Raw genomic sequence first — 14,634 nt, 5'->3', positions numbered from 1 at the left:
AATTTTTTTAGTTTTACTGAAGAAAAATATAACTTCTGCAAGTAAAAGATTATATCACCTTTATGCCATTGAATATACAAAAAATGCTTAATAGTGCATTTTAAAAAAAGTCACGTTTGCATGATAAACAGCAGTGATAAGATTAATAAAATAGAGGCAGAACTGGGTAGAAAAACATGGCCTTTAGAACTTTGTGTACCTAAAAGATTAACAATATGAGGAAAAAGATCTATGATGCAATGCTTTTTTCACTCTGCAGTGATAACTATAACTATTAATTTAGTCTTTTTTTCTGACAAAAGCCAGCCACCAGTAATTCTTTCAGTGTTATTTTTCACCAATCATGTACTGTATTGGATCACAGAATGGCTTCTCTTCAGCTTCAGTGCAAAGATACCAAATTTGTTTGCTCCACTGCGCGAAGCTTTTCTCTTGTGGTTATGGCATATAGGAAGCATGTGGTGTAGTTCAGTCATGGATTCCTTCTAGAGGTAAGCCCTGACTGGTACAGAGATGTCTGTCATTGATGTAGTAGGACTTCACCCTTTTGGTGATACTGATACTTTGCCTATAAGGTGAAATCCTGCTGTAACTGTTCCACCCAGCAGAAACTGAATGAGTAATAGGTGCTTTCTTTCAGTAGGCTGAATAAATACATTCGTTTGTGTTACTGTGTTTATGGACATCTCTTTACTTTTTTTTTCTCAGTATGACAACATCTTAATGGAAGAGTCTGCTCAGATTCTGGAGATAGAAACCTTTATACCTCTCCTGTTGCAGGTTAGACTTGAAACATAAAAGATATTTCAAAAAAAATAAGGCTCTGTGTTCTTGAGCAATATTGACTATTAAGATGAAAAATACCGTGTGCAGAAAGTAACCTAGAACTGATACTGGTATTTTAGTGGACAGTAAGAACTTTCTCATTGATTATGAGATTGTTTTATTTAATGAAGTAAGCGTCTTACAGTTTTTTTCAAACTTTTGAATGAGCATTGAATAATCAGATGCATCTGGCAGGTGAAGGAAAATAGAGATATGTGAGAAATGCAGAAACTGAAGAATTTGTGTAATTAGAGTAGACCATTTCAGCATAGAGACATACTCTGGGGGATAGTCCATGACTTTATTTGGTTGAGCCATCCAAATAATCCTTGAAAACTGAGTGGGTTTTTATTTTAACAAAACCTAAGGATCTAGGCTTCCAGAGTAGCAGTACTTGATTTCTTCGCTTGCAATGCAGTGAGAAAATCTTAAAAACTGCATTTTTGGGGTCTCTTTGTCCAAGATTAAAATGCCTGATAAGAGCAGAACAACTATATAGAAAGCTTGGTCTTCTCCAAAGCAGAAGCTTTTGGGAGCAGGTTAAAAAAAAAAAAAAAAAAAAAATTCTTGACAGTAAAAATTATTTCCATCCTCCTACTTTGTTGCTAGAGCATTTTTAGGCTTGATGAGTTGGATAGTCCAGAGTTCAGTTTTCTTTCCTTGCTGTCTGATCAGAGACAGCTTCAGAGCTCTTTCACTTCAAGTGGCAGGAAAAGGAGCTTTATGTTCTGTCTCAGTGTTCCCATGGGGAAAGGGAATTATCACAGGAGTGTGTAATGAGGATCTGACAGCTGGAAGTCTCCAGGATGCTAATTGTGAAGAGCATTCAGTCCAAGAGCCAAGATGGGAATTAGTTAGGGGCACATCCTGGTCATGGAAGAGGCTGTTTGAGAATTACAGAAGTAAACAGGTGAAGCACATGGACTACAGAGACACTTGAAAGGCAGGTTCAGTTTTGCCTCGGACATCTGAGCACTAAAAACTGTTTCAGATGCTTCATATTCACTACCTCAGAATCCAAAAAATAAAGTTCAAAGGACACTACCTAGACATTACTATTTAGTAATCAGGTGTTTTTAATACTGTAGCATGTATAATTGTGGTTCTTCCTTTGTTCTCTGACAGTGTATTACTTTTGGCTTTTAAAGTAATATAGTATGATATTTATTCTGATAGTTCTCTACTAATTTTAGTGGATAAAAGTACTTGTTTTATAAAAAAAGAGACTTTATCTACAATTCTGTGCTCTGATTGGATGGAAGCTAGTAGTCTTTAAAGACTGAGGTTCAGTGTAGCTTTAAAAACAAATGTTGAAGGGCTCAGACAAAGGCAGACAATCTGATTCATAATGTGTTTTGAGCGCCTTTATTATATTGTAATAGTTGCAATAGTGTCATTGTTCCATTCTAGAACCCCCAGGATGGATTCAGTCGTTTGAAGCGGTGGATTATGATTGGTGACCATCATCAGTTGCCACCAGTCATTAAGAACATGGCTTTTCAAAAATACTCCAACATGGAACAATCTCTTTTTACACGGTTTGTTCGTGTTGGAGTGCCAACCGTTGATTTGGATGCACAAGGAAGAGCAAGGGCAAGGTAAGACAGAAAATCCTTTTTCTAGCTTGTAAGATAGTAACAGGTTAGAAATGGGAGAAGGGCACATACAGTTTTGGAAACTGTTTTTTATTGTTAGGACAGGAGTTTGCAAAGCTGGAATTTAGTTGTTTTTTTCCATTTATTTCAGCTTAGTCTAGGAAGACAGGTTTTACTTTGCTGAAATGTAATCAGAATAATTTCTTTATTGTTATTTATTTTTATATAGTAGTACTCTGTTGTTGCATGCGTACTTTAATGAAAATTTATTTAAAGGAATTTAATAATCTTGAGGTTTTTTTACAACTGAGACTTTGCAGAAGCTTTCTTTTCTAAACTAACATTTAATGTATTCAAAGTTAAATAAAGATGTGCTTTATTTAGTATTGAATATATAATAATTCCCTTAAAGTCTGTAAAAGGGTGCTTTTCTGTAGTATTTCAGGAGAGATGCATCCAGAGATTGGACACATTCAGGCTGTCCACACAGGAACATAAAGCCTTTTTTATTTTAAAGGAGATACTGTGTCTCTGTAGTATAATAGCTTTTCTTTTTATCTATATATTTGTCATTTCACTGTGGTAATTTAAATACTGGATTTATTTATTGTGTAAATTGCATATTTGTGGTGTCGTGTTAAGAAGGAAAAGTAAAACCAAATAAGAGAAAATTACTCCGTATAAAATCTTGCTACTCTGGGTTTAGTTTTAAGTCTTTATTTTAGGCATAAAATGTAGTGAACAGTATGGAGGATAACTCAATATTCTTTATGTAGGAAATGTTGGGAATCTAGAATATTATTTTCTAGGCTTGCGAATGACAGTTCAGTATGATTTTTAAAACGAAAATTTTATCTGAATGTGATGGCAAATAAAGTTAATTTTGCAACATTTTAGTGAACTTCTTAAAGATAAGAGAGTAGAAGTCCTTCACTTTGCAAGTAGTTTCTTGTTCAAGGATGTTTTGTCCGTACCTTCCTATGCTTTTTCTTTTTTGATCACAGATAGCTTCCCTATGAATTATCTTCTACTTAATCTGGCCTGGATATTGTTGTGCATTTTGTTAGTATTACTGTCCCAGTAAATATCAGAAATCATATCAGGAACCTTCAGAATTAGGTAGATTTTGTTTGTTTCCATTCATGTCTTGTGTTAGTGCTTGACAATATGCAAAATAAATAAGGAAATAATTTCTTTTACTGTAAGAAGCTTTACCACAGTTAATGGAGAAAATTTTTTCCTTATTCCTTCTGTTTTGTAAAGAAGCATTAATATTCCTTAAGTTTTGTTACCCATGAAAATTTTCGCTAGGATTATTGCAAAATTTGTACCTTGATCAAGCGGAACAGACTTAAAGCCGAGTGTGCCACGCTGACGTGACATCTGAAGTTTTCTGTGAGAGAGAACAAAACAATCTCACACTTTAAGAATAATACTGCTGGATCGATTGTTGGAGTATGTTCATTTATGTATATACAGGCTGCCTAGCAAAATTACTCTTTTCATTGAAAAACTACAGAAGCACTAATCTCATGTGCATCTGAACTATTTTGAATGAGTTCAAGAGCCTGCTGTAACTCACTCTTTGTGATTTGTGTCTGTGTGGTTTTGAACAGTTTGTGTAACCTCTACAACTGGCGTTACAAGAACCTGGGTAACCTGCCTCATGTGCAGCTTCTGCCAGAGTTCAGAACAGCCAATGCTGGCTTTTTGTACGACTTCCAGCTTATAAATGTAGAAGACTTCAATGGTGTAGGAGAGTCTGAACCCAATCCTTATTTCTATCAGGTAAGGGAAATACTATGTGTAATTTATTGACCTCAGTAGGGTTTGTTAGATCTGCAGTGAAGACAATCAAAAACAGTAAACTGGTATTCAGTTCATGTTCTCAGATAATCGAGTCCTGATTTTTTCCTCCTTTTAATGAGTTTTTTGAATATTGAAAATGAAAACTTATAATGTTGGAGTTTTTGCTCAGTGGATGACTTTGATACCTGTTTTCTTGTTGTTACGGGAGGGATGAGACTTGGTGGAATTCATTACAAAATGTCATTTTTGTATGACCTAAGGCAAATTAAGGTCCATTGTAATTCATCTGTACTGCCATGATAGTGAAATAAACAGTAACACTTCCCCTGAACGCGAAGAATTGAAGTTTGCTCAGTAGCACATACCCGAGTTTGAAGAGTCTGAGTAGCACATACATGAGTTTGTGTTGATTTGATCTGTATGTAGGAATGCTAAAATGCCCATTCATAAAACAATAAAACAGCACTGCTAGTAATATACATAAGAGGCATAGAGACATTGAGGATGAAGTAAATTCCCAAAAAACCTTAATCTTGGAGTTTCTCAACTAAGTTTTCAAACTGTCAACTAAATTTTGAAATTAAGCCATCAACGACAGTCTCCATCTATTTCTCTTAAATTAGGAAATATTTCACACTTGTAATGAGATGCTTTTATTTTTCTTCTTTTAAAAACCGGTAAAACAAACTGGTGTCTAAAATAGCAAACTTGGGCTTTGGAAAAGTTAGAGCTGGAGCAATGTGCAAGTTAAGCAGTTTAATTCAAACATGGAATGAACACCTTATATTTTGCTTAATATTATGGAAAGCAAACAATATACTTTATGATGATAATATTCATGTTAATTTTTCCCTCTGAAGATCACTGAGACTTACGTTAACCTATGTTTTTAAAAAGGTACGAAATATATTCATAGGTTTTGCTTGGGTTCCTCTCAATACTTTTTCAATACAAATTAGTGTGCTGCTAGACAAAGAAGCAATGGTAAATCATAATCCACTTTATCCCATTGCTAGATTGAGAATGGAGTCGTTTGGAGAGTTTCTTTTGGTATTTGAAACTCTAACATGCAAGTAGTAAAGAGGTGTCCAGTGGAACACAAACAGCTGAAAGGAGTGCCTGATAATTGAGTGTGCGAGCACTGTTTTAGACCACTCTTTGGCTAAAGAAGATTAAGAGCACTGACATGAGGACACAGAACACACTTCTCATTATACCAGTACTTTCATGTGCAAACTCCTCTAATACTTCCTGCTGTTATGGGGTTTTTTGTGATCTTGATAATTGAATGATACTTAGCACATGTCGGTGGCATTGCATGGTTTTTCATGAGCTAACAGATTGCTGCCATGTATTATTTCTCTTTGTGAATTTGGGCTTTTCTTTCCAGAGTTAGTGGGGATTAAAATTTGTAGAATAGCTTTACACCCACAGGTGTTTGATATGCCTGGCAACTGCATTTTCCAAGTAATGCAGAGCCCACTTAGTAAGAAAAAATAAATGAGGTTGGTATGTCCAGCCTATTCAGACATACGCCAAGAGGGGATAAAATTCCTTGTATAAATAGAGCAGGAGTAAATGTCAGCATTTGAGAACAACTTTTTTACCTGAAAGATAATTTTTGTTGACAGAAAATGGATTTAAACAGGCTATGAATAACTTCAGTCTGGAAATAGAACAAAGCTTCCCATAGCCAGAAGAGTGGTACTTTGGGACAGACTCAAAAAGTAATGACAGAGAGAGAAAGTTACAATGTATGAAATAACAGCTGGTAATTTGTAATTGAATAGTATGGCCTACAGTGGAAATAACTGGATTTGATAATCCAGGTATCTGTCTCCTAATTAATATTTGAAAGGACGTTATTTATTCTAGTTCAACTCGTTCTTACTTTCAGTTTACTGAGGAGTGAGTCATTGCAGCTTTCTGGGGTAACTGGAACTTTTGAGTATATATTGGAAAGTTTCAATCAGTGCTTAACAATAATATCGATGTAGATACTTTTAGCAGTTCTCTGAAAAGGAATCAGAGTGAAGGTATTAAACCTACTTGTAATTCTTTTATTCTTTCAAAAATTGCTTGTATGAAGTGAGCAAAGAATCATCAGATGTAGGGACATTTCTCTCAGCACTAAAATATTTGTCTAAATACATTACAGTGTCACAGGTGTTATTCTTTCTAACCTTACAAGTTGAGTAACCCTTTTTTTGTCTTTTTTTTCTTGTCTTTTTCCCTCATATTAAACTTTAGAATCTTGGTGAGGCAGAGTATGTTGTGGCAGTCTTCATGTATATGTGCCTGCTTGGTTATCCTGCAGACAGGATAAGTATCCTGACAACATATAATGGGCAGAAACACCTGATCCGTGATGTCATTAATCAGCGATGTGGGAATAATCCTCTGATTGGACGGCCAAACAAGGTGACTTTGACAATATATTAGTCATTGGAGTAGTTCTGGTTTCTGTGTTTTTAAATTGTCATATTGCAAATCAGGCTAATTTAAGCTGTACTCAAACAGCTATCCTGTTTAACCACTTATTTAATGAACCTACATTCTATGGAATTTCATAGATAGTGCCCTTGTTTTTGCCTGTTGATAATTTGACAATGAGGTTGGTGAAGGTGAAAAGACTACAAGCTACATGGGACAGAATAACTCTTTTTTTCTAATTTATTTTGTCCTCAATAAAAACATCAATCCCCAAAATCACATCTTGAGAAAGATCAACCCAGAGTGGAAATTATTTGATAGAACATGTGATCACGAACCTGAAGAAACAAATAAAGAATATAGTTATAAATGTCTGGTGCTAATTCTGCAGCTTAAAACTGTGTTACAAAGCTAATGGCTTTCCATAATTTTTTGGTATTAGGACCCCACTTCTATGGAGTTTTTTTCTTATTTTTTAATTCTTTAGGTAACAACCGTGGACAGATTTCAAGGTCAACAGAACGATTATATTCTCCTTTCACTAGTGCGTACCAAAGCTGTCGGCCACCTTAGGTATGTAAGAACATCTTCTTGTAGTGCTGTAGAAGTACTTGTACTCTGTATCAGATACAGAAATGTTTATAGTACATTATACAAAAGTGTTCTATTGTATGAGTATGTAGTAGAAAGGAAGTTCAGTGCTATGTATATCATGAAGTTCAGACACACTTCCTTTTACAACTCTGGTACCCTCTTCTCGAGCACTTTATCCTTTTGTAATGGCTCTTACCCTCGAATTAGTTTATATTACTGCAGATAGGCTGAACTTGGCTTCACCCTAGTAGACTGATAGGAGTGTAGTATTTGTTGAGCAGATGTAGGCTTAAGTTTTCTCATAGAGCCTTTCCTGTGAGATTTTTTTTTTTTTTATTTTGCATCAGAAGTGTTTGATCATTGCATAAGTTGCATTATTATGTGTAGTTTTAAATGTTTGCACTTTTGATTTGGGATGTGATGGAGGAAGACTTGTCTAATCTTAGGTAGATAGATGAGTTATCAAATTCATCTTTACTCATTCAGATACAGAAATGTTATTGTGATTTTTTTCTCAACATTTACTCTCAACTTTACTCCTGAGGTGTAGGAAAATAGTAGAGAGTGGTTTTTCCTAGTGATATTGGTACAGTGAACCAAAATATTTATATAATGGTACTAGGATTTCCTAGTTATTGAAACAATATGTAGGGAAAAAACTAAAGACAAGATAGTATTTTCACAGATGATTTTATATTTCTTTTAATTAAGACTCCCATGTACTTCTAGTTATTTTTATTGCAAGTGTGTCATCAGTGAAAAAGAACATGATCGATTTTGTTTTCTGAAGGGATGTCCGACGATTAGTCGTTGCCATGTCAAGAGCCAGACTTGGACTTTATATCTTTGCAAGGGTATCACTATTTCAGAACTGTTTTGAACTAACTCCAGCTTTTAGCCAGCTCACAGCTCGACCACTTCACCTCCATATTGTTCCCACAGAATGTTTTCCAACAGCAAGACAGGTAGGAACACCTGCACTGGATTTTGGTATCTGTAATGGATGTTTGTGTTTGCTCGCTTTTCTTTGAATGGGCTGTAAGAGGTGGAACTGTTTCCTCTGCTAAACTGGTGGATCTGCTTCTTGGCATTGGACCAGGCTGCCCAGAGAAATGATGGAATCACCATCCCTAGAAGTGTTTAAAAAAGTGTGAATGTGGCACTTGAGGGTGTGGTTTAAGTGGTGAACTCAACAGTGCCACTTGATGATTGGATTTTGTTGATCTTAGAGGTCTTTTCCAACCTTAACGATTCTATGATTCTACGAATAACTCCTTAGAGTTACCTTTTGTCATGATACACACCAGCTGGTTTTAATTGATGTTTCCATAAAAGTGAATTATCAGTATAACTTAAGTATCAGTAACTGTTGTGCCTGCTTTTTCCTGAGTTCTACCTGTGTAAATGATTCAGTATTTTTCTTCGGTGATCAAAATAATTTTTTAGTTTTTACATGTTTTTTGGTCATGTTACGAAACAAAATAATGTTATTTCTCAAGCAGAGCTACATAAATCTACTAATTTCTCATCTAAAGAGGTAAAATTACATTTAACCGAGTAATTCAGGATTACAAATTAATTTTTTTTCTCTTAAAATTGGTTCCAGTATCACAAGAATTTTGCTGCTGAGCTGGGTTCATAAGTACAAAAACCTAATTTGTAATACTGCACTAGATCTTTAGGCAAAGGTTCATGTTGAGGATCTAAGCACAGGGCACACAGAGCAGGATGCTAAATGAGGAAACGAAGGAGCATATCTGCTCTGCTTCATGAAGCTTTGAGAAGGGATGCCTGCATGCACCCAAAATTCAGTTACAGATCTTTCCCTGGTCTTAAGTGCTGTTGACAAGTTTGGGAGGGAGTTCTTTCAGTTGAAACTTTCAGATCAACTGTACAGCAAGAATGCAACAAGCATGGTCAGTGAGTGTGAGCAAGGAATTGAGCTGCGGTGGGCAAGAGGCTAAATCCTAATCTGATCATAAACTATTTGTGCCTTTAAAATGTTAAATTACTCAAGTTCAAAATGTCTTTCATGGAGTAAGAATCAGAACCCAGCCTCTCCTTTTGAATTTTCTTCAGGCTGCAGTATCATGATTAATCCAATTCCCCAAAATGTAAGACCTGCACTTCCTAACTTTCCAAAGATTTCACCAATTTTTTTTTCTTTGAAAAGCATTATTTAATTTCTCGGGGCTTATGACTTCTAATATAGTTAAGTAACCTTTGAATAATGGTTGTTTTGCTTTGTTTGCTGAATGTCAACTTTTTTCCCCTTCCTTAGAATGGAGAAAGACCAGCTCACCAAATACATGTTATTAAGAACATGCCTCAAATGGCTAACTTTGTGTACAATATGTATATGCACATGATACAGAGTACACGCCACCATCAACAGGTAAGGACCTTCTAACTTTTGGAATGCATTTAAAATAAAATAGTTTTTCAGTAAATGGCATGAGAAGCTGTTGAGATTTGAGTCTGTTTCTGTTATATTTAAAATTCAAGAAGTGTTTGTGACTAGGAGTGAGAATATTGAGGTCTTGTAAAATGTTGCAGTAGCAAAAGCCACAATTTAAGGCCCTGAACCTATTAGTCATTGATGCCAAGTGCCAGACATGGCTCTGTCTGGGCCAAAAATACTATTCATTAAGACTAAAGAACTAGCTTATCCAGTATTAATTTGAAGGAAACTTGTCTGTTATGTTTTAGGTAAGTGGGGGTCTTCAGCTAGTGGGATTGTAACACCACGGCATGATGTAGTACTGTTTTGTAAGAGAAAGACCAGATTATGTCTTGAAACCATTGTAACCCTGTTAAATCACCCTGTTATCCAGGTTGGTTTGCAGCTATAGTGTTTTTTGTTCTGAAGCAATTTTTTCAGCACTAGTTCAGCACCAAGCAAAATTGCCTGGGGTGGGAAGCAGTTGTTGACATGTCTGTACCTAGTTTTGTCAGTATTTAATCCCTGAAGCAGAATTCAGAACCCACAAGAAACCATTTTGTAGTTTCATGTGAGTGAGTGGAGCATTAAGGTAGTGTAGATAGTGTACTGAGCAGAAACCTGCCTTTACTCAGCATACTTGGATCTGTAAAGCCTAGAGGCAGTTAGACCAAAAGGGAATGGTCTTAAATGCTACCCATCAACTGCATCAGCTTTCCCTCAGTGTCTGGGATCTGTCATGTTTATATTACCTATATATTATTCTTCATATATTATATAATACCTATATATATATTACCTATAATTTATTCTTTCATGGTACTCTGAAGATCCCTTATTGGTTTTTTCTTTTCTAAAAGATTTCCAGAAGTGGACAAAATTGATGTAGAAGGACAATACTCATTCTGTATTAGCTGGCTGTGGGAGGAGAGTGTGAACATGACTCTGTCCTTGAACAGATGGTCTAAGAGATCTAGGTTCTGATCTTTAATGCAAGAATGTCTCTGCCACATCCTCTTCCTTTTTTCTTCCGCCTCCATGTTTCATCTAATATGGAACAGTGTAATCAGAAGAGATCAGAACCCAAAATTTTTTCTTTAACCAAATATCAGACTTTCAGATAGAAAATTTATTTTTCTCTGCAGTTTTTACCCAGTGACTTTGGATTTTATTTTTATTTCTGAGAGGAAGCTTCGGCCAAATTCGAAGCATTTTGTTACCCAGAAAAAGCAATCCCAGGCTGTCTGGACAGACAGGATAGTTTCTCACTATTTTGGAGAAATGCTGTCATTATCTGTGCTATAAAGAAAAGGGGATGTACAAAGAGGACACCGCTAGAATTTCTTCTTACTGTAATATTTTTTCAGTAGTAGTGAAGGAACCTCACACTGTTTTTTTAGAAACCCAGTCCTATAAGCACATGACAAAACTTGATTTGAAGCCAGTTTGTCTAATATAGTTGGAGATCTTTCAACCATGCAAAATGTTACGTGATGAAGACTTAGTAGCATTTAAATTTTTCCAAAAAGTGTTTACTTGACACCTTAATCAAATATGGACCCTATTCTTCTGGTAATACCTGTTATTCTTTTTGGCATCCTAATCTTACCCATTGCTAGCTAAAATTAGTTACAAAACTGCTGTTTTCCTACTGTGACAATGAATCACATTCTCCTTGCAGGAGAAGCCAAGAAGTGAACTACTGAAAAAAGCAAAGCTGGCATTAAATTTCTTTTATTCTATTTAGTACAACATTATATTTTTCCTCTTTTTTACACTAGTCTTTACAGTAGTCATCACAAAGCACAACATGCATCTAAGTAAGTCACAGAAGTCTAAGCTTGTCTCATGCATCAAGAATGTATTTTTGTAATGAAAAGATCTCTGGTTTGGAAATACACTTTCCTGTGCACAGATGGATTATAGACACCAGTGTGATAACTTCAAAGTCTGTAGAAAATGCTTTTAATATCTCTTCTGCTAATCATAACTGATTTGTAGATTTGCCTATGCAAATTTGTAATACTAGTGTCATCTAATTGAAGGTAAAACTTGACTGTTATTAAACATCTCATTTGTCGTGTGAAACAAAGTTGCTTTTTGAGCAAAACAAAACTAAACAATCATCAAGTTTTTCAAGATTGCATTTCATTAAAATGATCCAAAATATTCTAAAGAAATATCCATCATTATCCATCATGTCATTAAATAATGTCAGGCTGCAAGAAGTGAGTGTTTCTGTTCAGCTTGGAGTTGTATAGCATTCATCCATACTCTTCAGATCAATGTATTCCTGGTATTTTTTTTTCCAGTTGTATTATTTGCCTACCATTCCAGCTTATAATGTCTTCCAAACTACTTTTTTGGTTGCAAGCAGAACACTTTTAATACACTAAATTACTTTTTCAGAAGTATTATGTGAAAATAAGCATTGTTTAATTGTTAGTGAAACTTGCATTGTTCTACATTCACAGCTGCGCGTGAAACTTGTGTAAGTAGAGGTAACATTCACATAGTATTCTATAAGATGTTACAGGAAGAAATTATGGGTATGAGACTGGCCTGTTGAAGGCATCAAAAACCAAGTTAAACATATCTAGGAGTTTGAAATGGCAACAGATGAGATTAGGGTAGAAATACACATATTGCTCCAAGTAGGGATTTACTGTATTACTAGTCTGACTGTTTGGGATAATGAAGTAGTTTTCTATCCTTGAATTGGAAGTCCTGAGTTTTTAACACCCTCTTTTCAGGAAAAAATGTATCTAAGATGACTATTGTGTGATCATTATTCTAATTTTTATTTATATATAGGAGTGAAGTGCTTACAAATCATTAAGGCTTCTAAATTTTAAGTCTTTGTTGTTAACTTGATATCTAATGCAAAATCCTAAATATAAGGTTCAACCTAAATATAACAGTTCAAGCTAAAATGTAAAAATTTAAAATCTTTTTCAATCTTCCAGCATTTACTGCCCCCACCTGCCATGATTGAAGAACCAGAACCGACTCAAACTGAAGAGACTGAAGTTGAAGGTGAAGGTCAGGGCATGCAGGAAGATGCAGAAGAAGGAAATGAAGTAGTGGAAGAAATGATGAAGGAAGGAGAATTGAATGTGGATGAAATGGATGAACATCGAAAAATGCCAGAACACCCTGGAAGAGACAGTGATAGTGGAGACAGTGAACCTGAGAATGAGACTGAAAAGTGATTGATGGAATCCTTGTCCTTAATGCCTTTTGGAAGATTGACAGGGAAGAGAGCAGTTAGAAAAATAATTGCTGTTTTTACATTGACTTTCATTAAATGGTTGCCTGTGTAGTGGGACCTGTTCAGTATATTTTTCACTGAGTACTTTGTGGACAAGCAAGGTGGTTGGCAAATATTCTGCTGAGTTCTTGTCACTACTGGTAATGCAATTTTTTTAATGGCCTCAAATTATATGCATTTTCCTTTTTATAAGTTGTTCAGTAAAGATGCTTTTTGTACCAGTTTTGAGTATTTGACTCTTAATTCAGTCACCCATTAAACCTCACTAAGTGTATTCAATATTAGTCAGACATGCTTTATAGTTTCCTTAGTATTTTGCCATGGAGAATTCCTTATGCAGAGCTGTGCTTGTATATGCTGAGATGGTATTTAGGCATAGGCTCAAGTTCATTAAGATACTTGATTGTATGTCTGAGAAATGTGAATTGTCATCGGACTCTGAAGTATTCAGAAGCTTTATTGAATTTTGACCTTAGTGGGTTCTCAGAATTTCAAAGGCCCAGGTACTTGTAGCAATTTCTCATTGTTGACTTCTGATGCTGTTTTTAATTTATTATTCTTTACAGCAGAAGGAAGGATGCAACTTCTCAACAGCATTGAGTTCTAAATTAGTGTTTAGAAATAAATTTCTTTTGCTTGAAGAAGACTCAATAATTGCCTAGGCTAAAGCCACATAAGGAAGAAAACTCAAAGCAGTTCCCTGAATGCAGGATATGCAAAACATACAGTATTGATATTAATGACATAATGGTTGAGTGGGTTCTTTTTAGGGTAACTTCTGAGTGTATGCATTTCATAAAGTGATCAGAGAAAGGATTTTTCCCTGATTCGTTGTGAATACTTGCCATCATGGCAAATTAGTCAGTGGTTTAACGAGACTTAGGAATTTCCAAGTAGATTTTCAAGCACGGCAATAGCCATAGGAACACCTTCTTTGCTGGCAAAGGGAAAACTCTTGGATTTCAAGTGTTACTGTTGTGAAGCTGCCAGATGGACTTGCTAGAATGATTAGATAATAATTAACTTCCAAGCTTTTTTAACAGCATTGAAGTTTGTTATTTTTATTAATATTTTTTAGGTATAATACAGGAAAAAAGAGTATCAAGTTAAATGTATGCCAAGCTCCATGAAATGCATCTATTGCATGCCAGTCTGCGCATGCTGGGATCTCATCTGCCCCTCCCCTTGAAATCATTCGCCCCTCTCTCAGTTAGAGGGGAGCTCAGGAGTAGCAAATCTAAGTACTTACCTTCAGTACACGATGTTCTTTTATGTTTTTCCTTTGCTGAAATGAAGTTTTCTCAAACAAGAAACTAATTCTTTGTGCAGAATTTGTGTTCTATCCTTGTGTGTTTTGATTTAAGGGAGTGCACTGTTTATTACTGAATCGCCTGCCTTGGAGGAATGAATTGTATTGAAAGTATGGGTATTAAGTTTCATGCAGTAACAGTCATGTGTTCATGCAGAATTGAATAATAGCCTTCAGGCCACAAGCAACTAGCTCAGCTGAGGGTTGTCATCTTTGTTTTCCAGCTAATTTTCTATAAATATTGAGTCTGACAATCATTTACTTGCTTTAGTACTTTAGGAATTTGAAAAGGATTCTCCAGTTGTTTTTGTGTTGGTTTTTTTTTCTCAAATGGATAATTTAACTGACAGAGATTCTA

General features: G+C 35.4%; 1 protein-coding gene across 1 annotated transcript in view; it reads left to right on the top strand.

The window, feature by feature from the left end:
- The window catches only part of AQR (aquarius intron-binding spliceosomal factor), a 52,062-nt gene extending 38,050 nt beyond the window's left edge, over positions 1-14,012 (top strand). The window contains exons 28-35 of the mRNA XM_032111713.1: positions 709-780; positions 2,236-2,423; positions 4,037-4,208; positions 6,480-6,650; positions 7,150-7,235; positions 8,047-8,221; positions 9,538-9,651; positions 12,663-14,012. Of these exons, the coding sequence (XP_031967604.1) occupies positions 709-780; positions 2,236-2,423; positions 4,037-4,208; positions 6,480-6,650; positions 7,150-7,235; positions 8,047-8,221; positions 9,538-9,651; positions 12,663-12,908 (1,224 nt within the window). The 3' untranslated portion in view covers positions 12,909-14,012. The remainder of the gene's footprint in view (positions 1-708; positions 781-2,235; positions 2,424-4,036; positions 4,209-6,479; positions 6,651-7,149; positions 7,236-8,046; positions 8,222-9,537; positions 9,652-12,662) is intronic.
- The last annotated feature ends 622 nt before the right edge of the window (positions 14,013-14,634 follow it).

This window comes from Corvus moneduloides, chromosome 6, assembly GCF_009650955.1.
Source record: "Corvus moneduloides isolate bCorMon1 chromosome 6, bCorMon1.pri, whole genome shotgun sequence".
NCBI lineage: Eukaryota > Metazoa > Chordata > Aves > Passeriformes > Corvidae > Corvus > Corvus moneduloides.
This window is presented reverse-complemented; position numbering and strand designations above follow the sequence as displayed.